Raw genomic sequence first — 23,920 nt, 5'->3', positions numbered from 1 at the left:
AACCAAAAGTACAAGAAAAAGTGACCAAAATCTCATCAAAAATTAACTTTAAAATTTGATGCCAAACTTGGGTATAAATTGATTTTTTTTTAACCAAAATAGGCTGGGTCATAGCTGAAATACGCAATGTTTTAATAAGTTAAGATTAAAAATTATTTTACTTAAGTTTGTCAGCTAATAAAAAAATTGCATTACTTGAGTTTAGAGGTTCATTATTAATTACATACTTTCCACAGCTTTGTATTTCAACTTTGATCTGAATGGGGTAAGGCCAAATTTCTATATTTTCTAGATTACCATTAACTGGTAATAAAATTTTATCTTGTATAATTGGTTTGATACAAAGTCTGGCTTGATACCACTTGATTCGTAAACATTGGTATGGCTTCTACCAACATTCCACATACAATGAAAAGTAAACTGTAAACAGGTAATATATGTCATTCTCCTTTAACATAATAAGATCAAAGCAAATAGTGTGGATTATGTTTATATCCTTATTATAAACTTTTTAAATAAATTACAAATGTTAACTAAAAATGCAGTTGCATACAAAATGCTTACAAGGACCCTCAAATCCACTTTGAGAGCTTAAGCACCCACCAACCATCCACTATACTTTAGAAAGAATAAATGCTGAAGTAAGAATAAAGCTGACTTGGTTCACATGTGGCAGCAAGTACTGAAGTTTTCAGAAGAGTAATAAGAGAAAAGTTTCTGCCTTTTCCCATTTATTTTTATCATATTTTTCTTAGAAAACTGCCAATGCAAAACATAAATCACACGAAAAATTTACTTTACCCCCCAAAAAAGTAACTTTTAGTGACAAATTTGAAAAAAAAAAAGCAACTTTTAGTTAAAAAAGTCACTCGTTATGAGCCCTGTATTCTGATAAACATTTGGTCTTCTCTCAGAAAACTAGAAGTAACATACAAATTTCTATTACAACAATCAAACTCCTATCGTGTATTGCGCTGCTCCCAGGTTCGATTCCAGATGGTGACATAAGATTCGGATTAAATAAATCGAGTAGTAGTTCAGTTCCTATTTAAGCCACAGATCTAGTCCTATATACCTACAATGCTGGCAAGGAGCCAACATCATTTATTTAGACCTTAGTGAAAATATAGACAAGAATTACTTACAGCTTTAGCCGTTGGCCTCTCTAAAGAATTTCCTCGATTAGCATTAATATAGTTGCTGTCATGAGAACCTCCATCAGCGTCTCCTTTGCTTCCAAACAACCGTTCCTGAGCTGATTTGATTCTTCCTGGTTTATTTGTACGATCTACCCGAGGGGGTAGTTCTGGTGGCCCTTCAGTTCGGGGTGAGGAGAGAGGCGAATGAGCCAGAGGCGAGCGATGGCGATATCCTGCAGAATCTAATCCTCCAGACACCTCCCCGTTTACTCGTGGACTAGACCCAAACCTATCTCCACCTTCTGCCCCGCCACCTGGCGGATACTGGTTTAACGGAGATGATGATGAATGCGGACTATGCATATTGGCTGCATTACTTGTATGAGATGGTGAGTTTGCTTGCTGGTCACTGCCTGGTGGCGGAGGATACTGTGGCGAGAATCCGTATTTACTGTCTCCGCCTTGAGATCTTCTTTTCCCAGGGGGAATATGGTTGGCCAACCCATTTCTCATGTCATAATTCTGAAAAAGCATTCAATACTTGTTTAAAACTATGGGATAATGAACTACTACTACACTCATTACTAAATAAAAACAGTAATTTAAAAAAATCCGATATAAATAATAATGCACATTTATTTGTATTACATCACAAATAAATAAACAAATAAAATTCGATACTAAATCTTCGAATTGATAGTAAATGATACATTTTCATAAAATATGTATATACGTTACACAAAAATATATTATATATATTCGTTTCACTGTACATGCAGTTTCAAAAAATGAATACTGCAGTAAACGAAGGAAAACATATGCAAACGGTACACACACTATTTGCACCCCTAACCTAGCATTGTTCTGTCTTTATTTATCGAGAAATAGAACTCTTAATATTAGGAATGTAATTCGGTATTTTCTTTAGAATTTGTTATTCACAAGCCTATGTGTATGAATTTAATATGAAGAGAGCGCGGAAGAATCAAGATCTACAACTACGTATTTGATTATTCTTCTTCTGATTTTTAATACACATTATAGCTCTGAAGTAGTTTAGGAGTGTTCTTTCAGCCGTGATTTAAAGTGAAAACACATATGGTCTTGATTTCATGTTAAGCTGGAAGCTGTTTTATATAGCCTCCGAAATGATAAGGAAAGGTTAATTCCAAACCAAAGGCTGATCACTTTATTTCTCATCAGGTTACAATTCAAGAACAGGAGGTGAGCCCACAGAATTGCCCCGTTAATATATGATCCTTGTTATTTACTATCTTCTTTCGACTATAGGGATACTACTGGAAGTAACAAAATTTCGGCCTCACTACCCTTGATTTTCAAGTCCCCCCCCCCCTCCAAAAAAAAAAAAAAAAAAAAAAAAAAAAAAAAAAAAAAAGCTTAAGACTTGAAGAAAAGAAACTTGGATTTTCAATACTCCTTTCGACTTGCTTTAAGATTTGCAATTTATTACAAATTACATTTGAAAATTAAAGAGACTGGAATACTATCACATAGATACTAATAGACATATACTGAAAGTGAGGAGATTGGATACTAGAATCAAGATGACGCTACATCTGAACCTGCCACAGCTACTGCTCTGCCCTTCAGTATTCATTTTTTCTTTTCTACTGTTTACCCCCTTTATATCTAATTGTGTTAATATCTGTGATAATATTTCTATTCTGATGTCTGGTAAGTAATTTGTTCCAAATATACATTTCGGAAACCCTTGTCTATAACAGATTCTCTGTCAAACTGAGTTAAATGTTTTAAATGGTACACTGCTTTTGATGAATAACATATCTACTGCTTAATTTATAATTTTACATATGAAAGTGGCATATAGTTAGCTGAATTACATCACATTGTAGTATATATTACGTCTAACTTACTTCTTAGATACACATAACGTTTGTTACTTCAACAAATTCTGTCATGCTTAAAAATGCTACTGTGTATAAATTCAGTGTTGAACATGTACACACCAAAGCAAATAATTAAAAAAAACAAGTCATTCTACAACTAAAATACACACAAAAACACTCCATGCATATGAGAAAATGCATTCTACGAACATGCAGTATATTACTTTATCAAATCAGTGTTCAATATTTTTCTTACGTGAAATTCGTTTTACACACTTTCGATAAGTAGTTCAGCAAATTTAACTATACTTTCACTTTATATTGTTCGAATACATTTTCTGTGTAGATAATAATTTTAAGCGAAGTAAATACATAGGTTTTATATCAAACTTCAATGACAAATAATTGTGAATACTAGTTGGAACCCTCCTTACAAGCCGAAACTAAGGGTAGCACGGGTTCGAAAAGTCTCCAGATTATAGGTTTTAAAGAATAAATAAATAAATAAATAAATAGAAAAGACAAACTGCAAAACTGAACTGATTATTTAAACATAACGCAATTATGTTGTTGAGACATTCGATTTTACTCATTAATCGTGTTTACTGTTGATTACTAATCAATTGTTGTTGCAACCTACTATTTTAAATCTTACACTGACCACAGACCAAATTTATATGTAAGTATATTCGTTCCCAAATTATTACATACTTTCACTATACTAAAATTAACTTAAATATCTGTAAATCACATATTAAAATATTTTCTTTAGTCAATCTTACAATAGATTTCACAAGTATCATAAAAAAAAAAAAAAAAAAAAAAAAAAAAAAAGTGACTAAGTATTAGAATGATGATAATACAAGGGATAAAGGTTTAATTATGAGAAATATCACAGCAGGTACATTAATCGAAAGCAAGTAGAAACTTGGAAACTTAATGTTTTGAAATTCCATTTACGAAAAAAAAATCTTACAGCCTAAGGGCAAACAAAGGAATTAGTAACTAAACTATAGAAATTAATAAGTAAACTACCTTCTACATTTTTGTTTGAGGTCTTCGTGGATAAATAGTTAGCATTCCCACATTTGATGTGGGAGACCGAGGTTCGATTTCCTGTAAGAACACATATGGTTCGGATCTTAACATTAACTTGTGGGTTCCAAGTTCATATAGCCTCGATATTAAAAAGGGATGTTCAATTAAAAAACAAGTGAGTACCTAAATATACTGCTATTAACAAGCCTTGGTTTAAGAAATGAAACTTCGTGATCTTGTAATTTCCGTGATAGTCGTGATTAGTTTGCGCAGTAACTAATTTCCGTCGTGATAGCCTCGATAATTTTCGTCGTGATAGTTTGCGCAGTAACAAGTTCGTAAATACTACATAAATGCACTTCGAAAACATTCTACTGAATTTTTTTAAAAAAAACAACAACTTTGATTCATGTAACTGAATTACCCATATGCGAAGATAATACACCATTTTGGAAGTTCTGGTTCAATATTTAATACTTTATGCTTTAAAAAACAAAAATCTTGAGAGTATATCCAATATATACTTAATCTTGTTTCAGATATTGCTATTATTATTATTATTATTACTTCTTTTTATGAAACAATCTTCAAAGAGCAATAACATAGACTTTATTAAAGTCATCATTAAATGTCCCATAAATAAAATCAAAATTAAATTTTATCCATACAGTGTTTGTTGTCATTTAGTAATATCTACTACAGGTATACCTCTGTAACTCCTATATACAGAATTAAGACAGACAAATCATAACACAATATAATGACTCAGCAAAAATCTGGGACATAAGATGATTGTTTAGATTGAATTGCTTTTCTTAATAAAATTAGCTTAATGAACAATATTTTGGAAATAATTTGTTTAAAAAACTAAAAGAAATGTGGGAGAATTGGTGAAGAGCAGAGGGAACGCAAGTAACGTGCTCTTCTTAATATTGTTTAAGATATCATAATTCATGTACGTACTCGAAGTATTTTTAACAAAGAATTTAAAATGTCTTCTTCGACTTTTTTTTTATCCTAATTGCTGAGGCTTTTTCTCAACTGTAAAATATTTTGCACAAGCATATATTGCCTACACATTCTGTATTTACAATGTTGTCAGCGACTAGGACGAAATATCACGATAAATAATTTATTTTTAATGGGATGAATTGTTTAATTTCAATAATTAATACGTAAGCGAAGCTCCTTTTACTTTAGAGATATCATTAGAAGCCATACATGTCTTTTTTTTTTTTTTTTTTTTTTTTTCTTGACTGATTGCCTTCTGTTAACACATGGAGGTCCACGAGAGAATATAATACATATCCTTCAGTGAGAAACGATGAAAGCGTAATAAGAAACCACGAAACAAGGTTCAATTCAGTTGTTCTTCAGAAGATCTCTAGTTATAACTTATCAAAAGGTGCGGAATCTACGAAGACTAACAAAAGATCATATGTTTTTAAAAGATATTATAAAATATGAATCTAAACTTCGCTAAGAAGGCTAACGACATTATACAAATCTGTATTTGAAAATCTGCAACTAACTTCTAACTTGGAAGCTTACTATAAATAACCAAAAACAAAATATTTCTTACAATAATCCCATCATACGAAAAAAGTTTATCTTCTTACAAAATAATTCTCACCTGTTTGTAAGGGTTGGCACTATATGGAGGTGGTGCGTTGTAGCTAGGTATTCCGGGCATATTTTCCTCTTGCGTGGCAATACTGGGGTCACTAGAGCTCTTGACCAGCCTTCTTTCCAGTGGAGGGGAAGGGTTGCGATTTGAACTTCGTGGCTCAGGTGAAAGGTCAAGGTCAGATTCAGGAGACGATGCATAGGACAGACGAGAGGTCATAGGAAACAAAAAATCATCGGAGAGGGCTTCATCGGGCTGTGGTTACGGAGAAAACACTTTGTTTTAAAATTATGTTTCAAACATATACACACCAACATATAGACATTCAAACACAACTAATACACGCACAAATTAAAGGAAAAAAACACGTAGCACACAGAAACGCTTCACATACACAAAATAAATGTAAATATTAAGTTCATATTGTACAAATATGAATATGGGTTCACTGCTACTAATTTTAGTCTAAATAGTCGGTTTCTTTTCTTTAAAAATGCAACAAATTGTTGTGGTTTCATGGTGCCAGTTTTTCCAACAGCTATTTTGTTAAATATGAATAAACCATAACTCTCATAGATGGTTCGCGAAATTGACGTAATTCCGCGATATCGAAATGATGAAACAAATTGTTTATTTCGGCACGAAAAACTGTTTAATATTATGCGAGTGTTTTAAACAAATTGTCATTCTAATATAAAGGCATTGACGGTTTAATATCCGTTTAAAGGAAAGCGGTTAATGAATGAATTAAATGCACGCTCAATATACATATTTAATTTTACAAGAGGGAGTTACAAACTTCACGTCATATTCTAATATAGAAAATAAAATAAAATAAATTCGTTCACAGTATCGCGCAAAGACTCACGGTATTGTGACAAAACAAGTAATTTTCCACATCATTCTTGAATACTTCCATACAAATACCTAAGTGAACATTTCCTTATTCTCTAGGATTAAGTATTCTTTAGGATTACATCATTTCGCTTTTGTGTAAAACTGTCTTAGATTTCGTTTACACTGTATAAAATATGATATGTTGGTCTAATACAAGGCTCTGCAATGATATACTATAAATGAACTTTTCTTTGATTCCTCTAACGTTCAAGTTCCAATATTTATGGACCATTTTCTCACATTTATTTTTTATTATAATCAGTAATTATCAAACAAACTGCGAGAAACTGTGAGCTTGTAACACGATGCAAATGCGACACACTTGTAAAAACTGCTTGAACATTATCCTGTTATGTGCAAGCTAACCATGCATGTTTGATTGATTTTTTTTAACTCATTACTCATGCATATGCGTTAAGTGAGATGTTATGGAAAAATATGAACCATGCAAAATTAAAATAAATATTAATAAAGCAATTATAATTATTTGGTTGTAAGATAAAACAAAACTGACTAATGCTTTCAGAAATATGAAAATTTATTTTTTAAGTGGCTTGTTCTTTCACGAACAACACAACACATTGTACATATTGGTTACGGCATCTTTTGTAAATTTTGTGAAATGATTTTTTCACTATATTTGCATACTAGAATACATGTTAAGTACCGGTAAGTAAGTCACACGAAATACAAAATAGATTTCAGGACAGGTTTCGGTCACTTTTGAAAGAGAGATCTCTATGATAACTGATTTTTAAGAGGAAAGAAAACAAATCAAACCATAGTACAAAATGCCAAAGTCTCATCAAATAAGCATTAGCAATATTTTTTATATACTTGAAGGATTCTGCACAAGCTATGCTCTTGGCGTTTCCACAAAAAGTAGAAATCATGAAAAATTATCAACAAAGTAGGAAAAAGTTCCATTTATCCATTCCTATTTTTAGTTTCTCATAGTAACTACTTCCCCTAATCATGGCAAGCGCATAGCTTTGCGAAAATATGAGAGTTTTTAGGGTCATTTTAAGGTACATATAATGTTTTATTACCATCGATACTCAGCGTCATTATAATGAGTTTTCTTAATATTTATGGTATATACTAATATTACATTTTAAAAGTATATTTCTTTCAAAAAAGTTATTTTTCGATTCGTTTAAAATTGACAACTGAAAATGTCGCAATATAATGTAATTAAACAGCGCTGCATTTTACTTTTTTTAACTTGATTTTCCTAGTTACATATTGCACATAACATTTTTTTTTTTTTTTTTTTCAAAAATGGAGATGTCTCAATAAAATGACGACAAACATGTTAATATAACATCCATTATGAAGACTTAAGACTGAAGTAATGCCATAAATAAAGAATGATTCTTTAATAAATAATTAGAAAAAATACGTTTAATGATTTATAAATGTATACAGTAGAACTCTAAATGGGATAATTTGAGTGTAATATGAATGTAACATAACAACAATAATTTTATAATGGAACGTTCTTTATTAAATTCACTTAAAGAAAATTCAATTCCTTTCAGCTAATAATTATTTCAAAGAATGACTTTACATATTTACAACAAAAGCTTAGAATTTTTAATATATTTTAAATGTAGTTTCTGAGTACATGTAAACATTTCTGTACGTTTTATTAGGAGAAAATATTCTGTTTGTATTAAATACCTCTAGTCTGAAACTAGATGCTAAATACCGAGTTGTAGTTTCATTTACACCAGCCATTAGAATTTTACTTTTTAAAGTGTGTAGAGAATTTTTTTCCATTAAAAGATAGAATACTATTTCAATAATATGGAACAAATACGTTGTATAATATAAAGCAAATTATATATTATTTTAAAACGCCTATCAATATTTAAGTGTTTCAGATCTTCCTTTTAAAAGTAGTGTTTATGCTATAAAAATATAACTAATGACAAAATTAATTATGATATATACATAAACCAATGTTAATTTCGTTCAAACACATATCATGCAAAACAGTTATATGCACATAACATGCTTTCTTTTAAATGAAATCGACAAACTCTTCCTGAATCACTGGCAAGTAAGAATTATTATTGAATTCAGTTGAGTCAACAAGAATTTCATAGTAACTGTCTGGGAAAGGATTGAGATCATATGTTATGGTGTCAGGCGGAGGGTTGTTCAGAGGAAGGAGAAACACGTCGGAAAGGAATTCTATAGGCTGCATGTGAACAAAAATATATACATAAAAGCTTACTTTAAAAGCTGTGCCTTTCATTATAATTTACGATCATAGTATGATATTATATATCAGGATCATTTGGTAAATTTTATCATTTATTCCTTTAAAATAAACTACTATCAAAATTAACTAAATACTTCCTGATCGGGAAACTGCTATTTCAGTAAATAAATAAAACGAAAAAATCTAAATCAACCTAGTTTGTTGTCTAATGTAAATGCTTTTGAACTAGTTTTGCATCTGTACTCTTGTAGTTATTCTTCTAGATCATAGGCACAGGTACACACAAAAAAGAAATGAAAACATGCTATTGTAATAGTTCATTTGACAATTATGCATTACTACCGATAAAATATTTTTTTTTCGATAAATACGTAATTATCCATAGCAATGCTAAACATATTTTCTCAATATTTATTTTTGTTTCACACTTAACTAAAATATCTGTATTTTTATTTGATATGTAAAAGTAATAAATTTCAGGATACTTACTATATCGGACAAGCTTACTGTAAAACCTAATTTATTTCACTTTTCTTTGATTTTTCTAGTGCGGTTTGGCACTCTCATGTTAGAATAATTTGTAAAAATATTTTTGTATATTTAAAAAAATGCACTGCAACAAGTTCTGACAGAACCAGAAATATTAGTCAAGTGTACCTGGAAGTTATTCCCAATTACAGATTTTAAAAATTAAGATATTATGCTTATCATAATATTGATACTATGTATAATTATCTACTCTTCTAAATATTATCTACTGTTGCAAATTGTAAAATTTCGTACTGTAGTGGTTAGAGTGTTAAGACTCATTTCCGCGTAGTCACGTGTTCGATTCCCGACCTATGCTTCCCAATTTTCGGCATCCACCCAGCGTTGTGAGGCAAACTGGGCAGTCACGGCTACTAGGTGCTTCTGATACTCTTGTTAGAGACAGGATGACGCAGTGCACTGCACGTGTTAGTCGCTAGGCTAGACGTAGTTCAGCCGGCCGCTAACAGATGGCATTGGTGCAGCTCAGGCCCATAAAGAGCTGTTACACCAAGAGATTTGGTTTTTATAGTAACATATGTAAAATTTCACATGGACATGGACAATTCGTATTGTTTACTCACTAGTGGCTACGGTTGTGTAATATATATTATACGATGATTGAGTGTTGTGCTAATACAATGGAAATCTGAGCTATATATTTATTGTGACATAATAATCAACTGTAATCTTTCAGCCTATGAAGAACTGGGCAGATAATGCACATTTAACCTGGAGATGCATCATCAATGCAACGATTCGCAATACTATTATCATTCAAGTCATATATTACTCAAGGAGAGATATTTTCTCAATTCATTACTTACAAGAAAAGAAAATCGCTTGTACCACTTAATATGAAGTTTTGTTGGAACTATTCCCGACTCGAGCCATTAGCCTAGTACAGGATTAGTGAAAAAAAAAATATATGTACAGTTTCTACTGATAATTTATCCCTTTTCTTATACTTTCTCTCACCGTCCCTATTATGGTCATACCATCCTTTCTTCTTAATACATACAAAAAGAAATTTTCTGCATCCTTCTTTGAGAATATTCTCTTAATATGTTGTGCTGAATTCCACTTACATTTCTTTTCATTCTCGTAAGGGTTGTTCGGAAAATACGAAGCAGTTTAGTGTAAAGCATATGTTATTATTGAAAAATCATTTATTGGATACAAACAACAAACTAACATATTTATTCACATAATCATCATAGTAAATTCAAGCACTTATCATAGCGTAGCTATCAGTTTTCTATGCCACCGTTATATTCGGCTGACACCAAGACATACTCAATCAGCGATAGTATCTTCAGTTCCCAACGCAATTGGCATACGTTTTAATCACTCTTTGTGCTGCCACTTCAGTCTCACCTTTCTGGTATTTAAAAGCCGTATCATATTGCACTTTTGTATTTTAAAGTCAGGGATGTACACAGGGAGTGGATTTTGGGAGTCCGGATCCTCTTTACCGAAATCCCGACTTTTCTGTAAATTTAGTCTAATTTTAGAGGCTAATTTACAAATGTTATTATAATTTATCCTCATATTGAATTTGGACCCCTTCAAAGTTCTGGACTTCTCCAGAAATAAATTCCTGTTTACAATTCACGATATCGTTAATTTTCTAAAGCATCTCTAAATCTAAATAAAAAAATCTATAGAAATCCGCACCGGTTAGGAGCCTCGCTCAGACACAGACAAAAGAATAAATAATCACAACGTTAGTTCTGATGTAGAAAACCAATATCTCTGCCGCTGACTAGTTACTTGAGGGCCATAGCGCAAGTAAGCTTCTCACTGATGTGTCATTAATAGAAAAATAGTTATGAAGGTGATGAACACACACACACATATATATATATATATATATATATATATATATATATATATATATATATATATATATATATATATATATATATATATATATCACAATAGCTTTTTACGTGCTCCCGTTTCAAATAACTGTACCCCGGAGTCTACTGGTAGCTGATTATACTTCTAATTATTTGAATGACAACAATAATCCTGTTATATAAAGACTCCCAGAACCAACTGAGGGAATAGTGAAAGTGAAAGTGTATTTCCAGGGCTCGATTAACCCATCTGAAGGCCCGGGCCTAGCAAGGATATGTGACCCCCGTTGACTTCACCTAATACATTTCTGTGAAAGTACAGTAGGATAGTTACGGGAATATGTTTCATATTTTTGATCATATTTTATTTTATGATTATGACTGTTTCATCATGAGTCTTTTTAGATAGCCAGTTGAGATTCTGATCAGAGTGGAGGCCCGGGGCTATAGCCCCTCCCTTAATCCGGCCCTGTGTATTTCATATATATATTAAGGGAAGGTCACTTATTTCGGTAGTATTGTACTGCTACCTACCATATTATATACAATATTCTACCTTATATTACACTTAATTAACTACGTAGATTCAGTTGATTATGAATTGTGGTAAAAATTAATAATTACTCAGTTATCTTACCAATCAATTATACAAAATGAGCAACTTTAAGTTCAATGCAAAGTTACAAGAACGATGTTAACATATATGAAAATACAAGAGAAGATAAAGAAACTGATTGCATTTTCAAGTACATTACATGCTTCACACTTCAAGCAATAATGCTTCAAGAAAATTTTCTGACAAGATAATTACTAACCTTGGACTCAGACATCCACACTGGTTGGCTCTGTTGCTTGTCAATCAATTCCCTTACTTTTCGGTACCAAGATTCTGGACTGGTTAAAGTAATGCTACAGGTGAAAACGTGACCCCATACTTTCTCAATTTTTTGGCACTGTTCGAACAATTTCTTGCTACTTTTATGAGCAGACCTGATGAAATAAAATAAATGTATGTTACTGTAAGTAAACAAAATCCTTCAAAATTAATATTATTACAGTATTATCTACCATAAATTAAACAAGAATGTGCTTATATGAAGAATTTTAATTTTCAACAATATATTTACTTAATCCTCTACTTTTCTAGCTTTTTATAACATTTTTAAACGTCAAAGCATATTTTTGAATGAAACTAATTTTATTTTAAAGTGTTGTTTCTATACTACTTTTACAATTCAATATCTCAAAATGTACGAATTATTTAAATACGGACACTCACAATGAACTAAAAATAAACTCAAATATTGCACACGAAAAGAACTTACTTGGAGAGACCAGCTCGTAATTCTTTGATGATATGTTTTGATTCAGCTCTGAGGAAAATGACAATTGGATAGAACTGAGCATAATTTAAGCGGTCCACTGCATTCGGTGTGATATCTAAAAGCGCATGTTTACCCCTTTCCATTATTTCTCTAATCGCGCTTAGCCGGATTATACCAGATTTTTGACTCTTTGGAACATCATCCAAGTTGCTGTCCAACTCTGAAAGACAAATTACAATTATTATTACTTTTATTTTTATTATTATTGTAAATATAAAATGAAATGTAGTTATTAAAATATTGCAGTGCACTAGGAGGCTCGTTCACGAATCTCAACACAAATTTAATCAATAATGAAATACAGAATTGTAATGAAGTTTTTCAGCTATCTTACTTCATTCTCCCCTTTTCAAAAACGTATAACAATGATCTCTATATTCAAAAGTTATTGTCTGGCTAGTACTAGTCTTGGTTATGCTTGTCGTTCGATAGGGAAGTAGTTCTGGACATTTTATTTACCAACTGCGAATCAAAATAAGCTAATCCCAACTCACGTCAATATTTCTGTTTTTCATCCACTGATTATTTATCAAAACATTATCTTTTATTCTTCTACTTAATTAATTACATTTTAAATTTAACAAATTATATATAAATTATGTAAATACACATAATTTATTGATTATATATAAATATACATTAAAGTTATTGTAGTGCATATCATTATGATATTACAGGAATAATATTTAATATATCAAGTGGTACATAAGTTGCTTGATACCACAGTTTACTCACTCTTCATTGACTATAGTAGTTTGCTTACAAAAAAAAAAAAAAAAAAAAAAAAAAAAAAAAAAAAAAAAAAAAAAAAAAAAAAAACCTCCCCGAAGAGCCATTCGCGCTTATCCTCACTCTTCCACACCCTGGTCGCACTCTACCTACACAAATCATATTGGCTTGTCTCATACGCCGTAACACTGTTAATCAGAGGCACTCATCCTACTTTACATTATATGCTGCAGGATACTACTACGATATACTTCCTACGTAAAACAACACACACGATAGATCTGCACTCTAAATACAACTATTAAAAATTATACTCACGTGGAGAGGTGAATTTATCAGGGAAATCTTTGAGCATTTTTTCTCGCGCAATGTCAGCGACAGGTCCAAATAATACAACTGGTCGTACAAATCCTGGATGTCGAAGGACTACTCGTTCATAAGCCGGAAATTTACTAATACTATCAGCGAATACAACATCGTCCCAATGATCCTGTAAGATAAAAGTGGAAAATTTGTTATTTTGCACCAGTAATGAATAGCGGTATTTTTACTATTGCTCTACAAGATACCGTGTATACCAGTCATACAAGATTGTAATTTTAAAATTAACTGGTTTGTTTGAAACATCATCAAATTATGTATATGTAATCCGATTTGTGACAAACATACTATATGTTTCAGCAATCTTTATACATCTTTCCAGATATGATGTTTTTGAGGAGAATTCAGACTTTATTATAGTCAATGATCTGAGTTATTTGGCTAGTACGAGTATGATATAATATAACCACTGTAAAATAAAACCGCTAAAACTTATAGTTTCTCAGTTCCAATAACATGAACGTATAGACTTAATTAACGCAAAATTCTTCATATACAAGATAATTATTTACTTCGTAACACTGTCCCAAGTACACATTCTTACAAACTTAACAATTACCTTTCCCAGTATTCTATCATTCGTTTCCAGCTATTGTTGAATTTTCGGTTGTTGAGATTGTTACCTTCTTTCAAGTCCTACATTGTGGGTAGTGGTTGTCCTTTTCATTACATATCTAAAACTTTACCTAAAGTTTTAATACACTCTAGCTAACAGGCTCAGGAGATGGGTACTTAACCCCAATAATCAAAAGTTCAGCAGCAAATGCAAAGAAATAATAGGACACTAAAAAAAGCAATTATTACTTGCTAGCTTTTCCTTCGCAAAATGTTATTAACTTCATTAATTGGCATTAAAATCAAATACTAAATAAGAATATTTACTAAATCATAGTTTCAAAAGTTATGTTGCTTATGTTTATTATAAAATTTAAATACTTATATTGAAAATTTTGAATATTTAATCCAATTAATAATAAATAATTTTAGTCAACTGAATTTAAAGATCTTATTTTTTATAATGAGGATAGGTTTTATTAAAAAAACAAACAACTATTGTATTAGCACATTGCGAACCTTATATAAATAACCCAAAGTGTTCTCCAAAACCTCATAATAATCGTGTAAGACTCGCCCAAATGCAAAAAATCCAAGTAAAAGCACCCACATAGATGCATTAGAATGTATGAGAGAAAGAATATGGTAACATAATGTCAGTTTGTTAGTTTACCTGCAGATTTACTTAGTCTTCTGTGTGAGAATTTCATTCAAATTCGTCAAGGAACTCACATACTCCATTGTCTTGCAGGTCAGAACGAAAAGCAGTCATGAACTTGTAATAGTTACTATCACGCTAAAGAATGAGCTTTGAAGTTCATGAAATAAGAATGATTTGTGTTGTTTAGAAAACAGAAAACCATTATATACATTAATGTTATCACTCTTCTTTCTCTCTTGTTCCCAGTATACCCTTTTCCCATCTTTCACCTGCCAACAATTACGACAGCCCAAAAAAGGCACCTCACAGTTCCCTGAACAAGACAATGCAAGTTGTATTATTCTTGGAAGAAAAAAAAGGAATTCTCCCCAAAAAATATACAAAAAATTGTTTTTATCTGATGAATGGACCTCGTTTCCTACCCTCCCTAATGACTTGGACCGTCGATGGCTTCCTCTCCTTCTACGGAAAAAACTGCCACGGCTTTCAGACGCTGTCATCTCCTTTTTAGTGGCATTAAACTGTGCGGTTGCCAACTCCTCTGCACGTGACTTATTTGGGATTATTCCCTTTTGAACCTCTTGGTTATTTCGACCTGAAAAGAAAAATAAATAATACTGTAAGGAAAAGAACTTTGAAATAGTTGTCATCAGTGCTACTCTTAACCTAAGCATTATCCAATCTTGGCTTCTAAATGGCCTTAATTATCAGTTGTTCTCACTTTTAAAAAGCCTTTCTAGTGTGAACAGTTAAGAGAGTTTTGGATATTTGTTTTAATTAAGAAACAAGACTCTTCATTGCCAATTTAATTTTTTAGTAAACGAAACTTTTGCCAATCTTACTAAGTTATTTTAGTAATTTTCAGTAGAATCCCTAAAATTCGGCACTTAAGTCCAGTAGAATCCCTAAAATTCGGCACTCAAGTCCAGTAGAATCCCTAAAATTCGGCAACTCGGCCACACCCTGGCAGGGCGAAAAAACCCCGCGCAAGGCCCGTTCAAGGTCAATGCCAGGTATTTTTCTGAGGTCTGTTTTATTAGGTAAATTACTGTACAGTGTGTATTCATTAATCTTCATTTTCATGTATAGAAAAGGCTTTATGCCTTCATAAAATACTATAGAGAGCTAGCTTGTTTACCAGCGGGGGCTGAGGTAGAGGGGGGGGGATTCCAACATGCTTTCTGCCTGACTCTTGCGACACTCCCTTACCCTCCTTATATATGTCAGCGTTGACAGGGGTAGAAAATTGTCACGTGAATGTCATTCTGAAGAGTTCGTGTGAGTTGGTTATTTATTGAGTGCTGTTATGGTTGCGGTTTTATTGCTTATTAGTCATTTGACAATGGCTTCACAGCGTAAGAGAGGGCAAACTATACACAGCGAAGCTAGGGAAGTAATAAGGAAGGTCATAGTGCAGTGCGACGAAGAAGCGAGGGAGAAAAAACTGAAGCATTTATTATCAAATCCTAATTTGCGTGTGTCCACGTATACAGGGATCTCTGTGCGAAGTGTGACAAACATACGGAAAGAGGGACTAGACGCTGGTGAATCATCACTCACCACTCCAGGTAAAAAACGACCTAAAGCGGAAAAGTATAGGTTTCATTGTGATGAATTTGACAGGTACGTTATACGTGATATTATACAAGACTTCTATTTGCGGAAGAAAATTCCAAGTGCACCAAAGTTATTGTCAGTCATCAAACAAAAAGTTGGTTTCCTGTGGAAGGTTCACACTTTACGGCGGTTGCTTCACAGTACGGGGTTTCAGTGGAAAAGATGCAGGAGTAATAGGAAGATTCTCATCGAGCGTCCAAATATTGTGAATTGGAGGGGAAGGTATTTGAGGGCCATTAGAAATTACAGGTCACAAAATAGAAATATCGTTTACATAGACGAAAGTTGGGTAGACAACAATCTGACTTTTGGGAAATGCTGGCAGAGTGAAACTTTACACGGTGTGTCTTCAAACCCAAGTTCTTCGAACAGGTTGATCTTAGTAAATGCTGGAGCAAGTAGTGGGTTTATTGATGGGGCAAGTTTAACTTTTAGAGCAGGAAGGGCTTCTGGGGACTACCACGGACAAATGAACTCACTTAATTTTGAGAAATGGGTTACGGAAAAACTTGTACCGAATCATCCTAAAGAAAGTATCATTGTTCTTGATAATGCATCCTACCACAACATACAAATTAACAAACCACCATCAAAGTATGCTGTAAAACAGGAGATGAACTGGCTTCAAGACAACCAAGTTCCCTTTTCCCAAAATATGAAGAAGTTTGAACTACATCAACTGATTGAATAACATAAGCCACAGGAGAAAGTATATCGCGTTGATGAATTATTGAAGATCAATGGTCATAACGTACTTCGCCTTCCGCCTTACATGTGTGAACTTAATGCCATTGAACTAGCTTGGGCAAAAATCAAAAGAATTGTTAGGGAAAATAATCCAACAGGGGATTTGCCTTTGACTAGATTGGAGGAAGTGACCAGAGATGCTCTGAAGTCTGTGACACCGGAGGATTGGGAGGGGTACAACAAACACGTGATTTGAGTGGAGCAGCAGTTCTGGGAGAAAGATGGATGATGATGATGATGATATAAGCGAAGAGGACGAAAATTCGTCTTCGGATTCTGAACTTGCTCAGCGCATGTCCGATAGTGATGATTAGAGACCGGATGTTAGACAAAATGTCTATTCTTTAATATTAAAAATATAATCAAAAATAACGTTTTGAAGTTTAAATCGGAGGTTATAGTTTCAATTTAAGACAATTTTATTTTGCCTATTTCGCCCGTTCCTGCCTAAATAATTGCTTTAGTGCCTAATATTGCCTATTCTATGAATTTTCTTCCAAATTAGACTTTATTGGGAGAAAGTATATAATTTAGAATTTCAAGAAAGGATTCTGCCTCTTCCGAGAAATATAAGTGTTGTTTATATTGATAAGATGCCGTAAAACTTTGGACTGCTATGCCTACTGATAAAGTGCTGTAAAAGTTTGGACTGCTGTGTGTACTGATAAATATATAAAATTTGGACTGTTATGTATAGTGAAAAAGTGCAGTAGAGAATGTATTTACCAAATATACTCGGAATATATGGCAAGCTTCGTTTTCATATATACAGGAAAAGAAGATATTCACAAACAGGTAGCCTATGTTTCTATATTCTTTGAACATTATCTATGACTTGAATTTATTTTTTTAATTGTATTGAGTATGTATCTTCATTATTTTGAGTTACATTTTAGTGCCTATTTTATAAATTTTAAGTGCCTATTTGCCTATCTATTTTCCAGGTTTTTAATGCCTAAACATCTGGTCTCTAGTGATAATGATTAATTGAACGTAAACATAAAACATACTGGTATATTCTTCATTGCACTTGTAAACTGTTACGTGTTAATAGGAATGTATATAATTTATTTATTTCAAGTGTTATATATAAGCTCCGTGATAGAAGTGAAATATAGAAGTGAATAATATGCAAAATGTACCCAAATACGGTAACTGCTTATGCAAATTTGTAAATGACGAGTTTAAAAAAAATCTTTCGATAGCGATTGCATGATTTGCATAAACTCTTTGAATTAAGTGAGTATTAGGTGATTTTTTTACAACGAACTGGCAACCCTGCCCAGGACCGTCGAGTGACCGTTTCGTGGTGACGTGGGTGGGGCACCTGTCAATCAACTCTGAATTCCTCAGCCTCGCATTAAAGTTAGCTCCCTATATTACGTACTTTTCCTTTGTTTAAGGGTAATTGAGCAGTTTATTCTCTGTTGTATTCTCAAGCAACAAATATATACAAGTACAGTGCTTTATTTTCTGAGGAAATACTCGTAGGGCCTACTCATTCTTTTTTAACCCCATTTCCGATAACCTGGCATTTTCAATAAACTCGGCCAATCCTTCGGTCCACATTAGGCCAAATTTTCGAGACTCTATTATACTAAGCAATTTAAGTTTAATTATTGCCTATTATAACGATGAAAACAAAATATTTCTCAGCAGAAAACAACATCAAAAAAAGTGTTGACTACTCAAATCTGCTGTATTTTACGAGTACTATAAAATTATCCTTCCGAGTAAAATCCATTGTAAAATCCTTTATTAAAGGTGTCGAACACCTTCGTCAACTTTGTTTTTCAACCCACTGGTTTATATGGAAGGGGGAAAGGAGTGATCTCCTATTTCTTTCGAAAGGAATGAATATATTTTTAAACAGTTTGATTTTGATTTTACTTATTTCTTATTCAGTTCTAGATAAATGGCTATTATTTTCTGAAAATTCATTATATTGGTAAGTTAAATTTCATTAAAGTATTATTAAATTACTTATAAGGATAGTCATTGTGGCCAATTTTATTTTATTTCTACATTAAAGAAAAAATGAAAGAAATCAAGGGTACTCACAGCCTAGAAATGGACAGAAAACACAAATTCTTAGATTTATGGATGATATCGCACTGTTGACAAAACGGTCAGAAAAAATTACAGGCAGGTCTAAACAGAATGCAACAATTGCTTAGCAGTAATTTCAACATGAAGATCAACAAAAGCAAAGCGAAAGTTATGAAAGTTATGTATGAGGACATAAACAAAGAAAATGACGATCAAAATCGATCACCTGGTAAAGAGGTATAGAAATTATGTTATTTAGGAAGTACAATAACAAGCAATAAATAGGTGCGAACGAGATGTAAACTCCATAATAGTTCAGTGAAAAAGAGATTAAAAAAAAAAATCAACACAAAACTCAAAAGGTTGACGAAAATCTACACAGTATATGGTGTATCGTGTTGTAAAGATGTGAAGCATCGGCTCTAGGAGAAGAGGAAAAACGGAAAATGAAACCTTTGAAATGTGGTGATATAGAAGAAAGTTGAAAATTAAATACGTAAATACGGTATCAAATGAAAGGGTGATGAGTAAGAAGGAAAAAAAAAAAACAGAGAGAGAATATTGTAACGATTAAATAATACAAGATGTAGGATAGAAAAAGTGTCTTGAAATGGAAAGCCTGGCTAAGGACAAAAGAGAGTGGAAAGCTGCATCAAACCACTCAAAAGATTGCTGACCTTACAAGAAGACTATTAAAATTATATATAGTCATTCAAATTTATTTCGATAAACCAAGGGAAATTTAAATAGTCTTGAAAAACAAAATAGTAACAATCTCATCATTAAAATTCCCGTTCATTTAAAATAAAAGAGAATAACACTTTGCCATATAGATAATAGGGCTGAAAAACAACAATGCCGTAGACATTAAATGCAGTTAATAATCTAAAAAATGTAAAATGCTTGGATACGTGCAATACGGATCGTGACGTCGGAATCACACCAGGCGTCACAAAGATTTCCCTACCACATATACGATTCAACAACTTATTTTTCGAATATTACATACTGTATCAGTAAAAACATTTTGAATATCTCAAGCATAAAACACTTTTATTTAAAGAATATGCGCAAGTAACAGTTAATTTTATTTATTTTCACAATAAATGTTGAAAAATAAATAAATACAGTAAATAAAATCTGGAGAACTTAGAAAGAGATCTTGTTAACTTTGAGACACGAATGCATCCATAAGAAATACGGCGAGTTTGACAAGTTACTGTAGGAGTATGTAATGCATAGTTCAGATGCAATGTACATACCTATCCTAAACACTTGCCATGCTCCTACCACTCCATTATGTAACGTATCTACTACATGGAAGACGTCCCCCTTTCTGAAGCTCATTTCTCCTTTGTTGGGTTGATCATAATTAAAGTGAGCCCTGAAATTTGGAAAATAACAATAATTAATGTATTAAATTACAGACAGCATCAGAGTTATGTAAATTCGACGTAAGTAAATTCATACTTACGTAATAAATTTCCGATATAAGTTACTTACGAACACAACTTATATCTGATAAAAAAAATTAAATAGTATAAATTTTATATTGTGAACCACCTAATGGATGAGGCATGAACTAATCATTTAAGTAACTATTGCTTAACTGTTACTAGTCAAATTGTTTACCATCGACGTTGTAAGAATATAAGGTTCTGTACCCGACTTATAAAGCATATAACATTTTTTTGTTGTTGTATGTGTACATGTGTGTGTGTGTGTCTGTTTACGACAACTCTTACGTTATAGTAATAATCTGACTTAAGTAAAGAGCCCTGGAACGATCTATTTACGTTAAGTCGAGAACTGTTTATATGCACACGAAGAATTCTAGATTAAATTCGAACGAAGATGAACCGACAAGAGGAATAGCATGTTCAAAAGCATTGTAGGAAACACAGTGCTTCACTTATTAATGACCGGTAGCTATTTAAGTTTACCAATTCATGCATAACTTTCCTAAACACTTACTCGAGTTGCCATATCTTCACGGCCAATAAACTAAATCCATGAGTTTAAAATACTAATTACGTACAATCATTTATGTTATTTATGTTTTATAATACATGCTGTAATGTTACGTAGGTTGTTTGTTCATTATTTACTCGGATTATATTTGTATTGTAACAAAATGCTACGTTTAAATTATTTTCATTGTTGTACCTGTATTATTAACTGTATTGTTTCCAGTTTCGATGGAAATAAAACTCTAAAATGAGCTTTCTGCTTTGAAATCTAAAATATCAACACTTAATTTCCGAAGACAACAGTAATTGTTGTTAGTTGTGAAATGCGTTTTTTTTTTTTTCCCTTCGGAAAACAAGATGCATCAAACTTGTTCAAAATAATGGAGTATTTTTTACAATACCAGTCAGTAATACATGTGTCAAATAAGTGTTAAGTATAATGAACGCTTTATGGTCAATTAATAAAAGAACTTGTGATAGTCAAAATTTGTCATCAACTTTAAAATGACTTGGAAGATAAGTAGGTTTTAGAAAATAGAACTCTTATCACGCAGCGATGAGTTCCAAAACTAAGAATAATGTGTTAGAAGTTTATACTTCTTTGTATTATTTTCACTCATAACACATTTTATTGTGTTACTAATGCTTTGTGTTATTTTCATTCAGTTTAGTGTCAAAAGAAAGTGTTAGAAGTAACTAGTGATAATATGCAAGACACCAGTTTCTTTTTTCTTTCTGTCTTTTCTTTCTGTTTTATTATTATTATTTTATTTAATTTACACAAATGCCCTTGTCTCCGGGCCTGCCTTCAATTCAAATCTGGCAACTCGAACACTTACTGAATTGTAAGTTCACTTACTGAATTGTAAGTTCACTTACTTGATGTAAAATGAATCTCCCTTCTGATTGGCCACTATTTGATCGTACTCGTCTTTGCGGTACTGAACAATAAGGTCAATCTGATCTTGAAGACTCAGTAGGAAGAGAACAGCCTCCTCCCTTGTCACACCTTTCATGTCCATGTCATTCACCTATTAAAAAAAAAATCGATAAATATTACAGCATTGACAAATATATTTACAATTCTTATTATTATAACCACTTTTGCCTTTTCATTATACTGTTAGTTATATTGAATGTCATAAATTGCTGCTGCTCGTGAAAAAGAGGCAAGTAATTGGACATATGGGCATGAGTAATTCTTTACTCAGAATTTTCGGTATTTAAAAAAAAAAAAAAAAAAAAAACTGTTGGGAAAAACTTGAAATTTGAACACACTACGGTTTATTCGGATTCCACCTTAAGCCGTGGCCTACGTCTCATACAGTCTCATAATATATATATATATATATATATATATATATATATATATATATATATATATATATATATATATATATATATATATATATATATATATATATATATATATATATATATATATATATATATATATATATATATATATATATATATATATATATATATATATATATATATATATATATAATTTACAGGCATCTTTTTCACCAGACAAAGAAATTTAAGGCAGTAATTCAGGATCCACTAATACAATTTGCACAATGGAGGAAAATAGCCAAAATAAGTAGTTCTACAAGCATCGTTATTTCTTAAGGAACGTGCACTGAGGATGACGACAAATGGTCGTTGGAATGTATTGTCGAATTACTATTTTAGGTTGTAGCAGGTTGAAAGTATTAAAACGTTGGTTATAATAATGGTAAGAGACTAAAAATTTAATTTATTTGGAAAATATATCTTGTAAAGTTAGGAAAGAATGTCCAAGTTTATATTGTCACGAGATCTACAGAGCAATTTAAATAGTGCGGTAAGTAAAATCTCGAATCGGTATCAAATTAATAAAAACTGAAATTGTAGATCGGTTTCAACACATATTCCTCAGCTAGCAAGAAAAAAATCCACAAAAATTTCTAACAAGACAATGGCTCTGCTACTCACACTTTGAAAACTATTCCTCTATAACTACTATTTTCAATTTGTAGCGTTGTACTAGCTGTCCATTTCTGAATTTTATACGAGACTGAGCATCGGTAGAAATTAATTTTATCACTACAAGCTAAGGGGAAAAAAACTTACCTAATGTTCTCATTCTTTAGGTAAGTTTTAGCACATTGGATAAATTTTCTTCTACCAATATGACTTTCGTCGAAAGCCGCTAATGAAACAATACGAAACATGAAATATGCACAATACCAAGAACTCGGATGCAAGTTTCTGTACTACAACTACCTACCTTCAGAATCTTGTCTCCAGGTTGGAGCCCCTGAAGGGAGGCAGGACTTCCAGGCTGAACTGCTGTTACAAATATTCCCACTTCATTCCCCCCTGTCAGTCGAATACCCACGGAACCTTCTTTTTGGAATGTAATGTAACGAGGATCTGGCCTAAAAAAATATCAAGAAGATCAACGTTTAATCATCTACTTATTTCTCAAACTTTTAGAAAGCAGTCATCACGACTTTAGTTTTGAAAACACAGCTACTTGGAAGTTATTAAGAAAATTAGAATAAAGGAACATCTGTAATCATTCAAAAATAATTAGGGATATATTACCATATAATTGTAACAAAATTTTAAGTAATTTGCATTAGGTTC

General features: G+C 32.1%; 1 protein-coding gene across 9 annotated transcripts in view; it reads right to left on the bottom strand.

The window, feature by feature from the left end:
* The window catches only part of pyd (zonula occludens-like protein polychaetoid), a 640,754-nt gene that overhangs the window by 33,655 nt on the left and 583,179 nt on the right, over positions 1–23,920 (bottom strand). For 8 of the 9 annotated variants that reach the window (XM_081735924.1, XM_081735916.1, XM_081735923.1 and 5 more), the window contains exons 7-15: positions 23,559–23,709; positions 22,163–22,314; positions 20,576–20,697; positions 15,311–15,495; positions 13,622–13,793; positions 12,515–12,734; positions 12,005–12,179; positions 5,679–5,927; positions 1,146–1,661 (exon numbers count right to left, since the gene is read on the bottom strand). In XM_081735924.1, the coding sequence (XP_081592050.1) occupies positions 1,146–1,661; positions 5,679–5,927; positions 12,005–12,179; positions 12,515–12,734; positions 13,622–13,793; positions 15,311–15,495; positions 20,576–20,697; positions 22,163–22,314; positions 23,559–23,709 (1,942 nt within the window). The remainder of the gene's footprint in view (positions 1–1,145; positions 1,662–5,678; positions 5,928–12,004; positions 12,180–12,514; positions 12,735–13,621; positions 13,794–15,310; positions 15,496–20,575; positions 20,698–22,162; positions 22,315–23,558; positions 23,710–23,920) is intronic. The other variant, XM_081735917.1, reaches the window with a different exon arrangement.

The sequence above is a fragment of the Thermobia domestica genome, chromosome 13 (assembly GCF_964235325.1).
Source record: "Thermobia domestica chromosome 13, izTheDome1.hap1.1, whole genome shotgun sequence".
Taxonomy (NCBI): domain Eukaryota; kingdom Metazoa; phylum Arthropoda; class Insecta; order Zygentoma; family Lepismatidae; genus Thermobia; species Thermobia domestica.
This window is presented reverse-complemented; position numbering and strand designations above follow the sequence as displayed.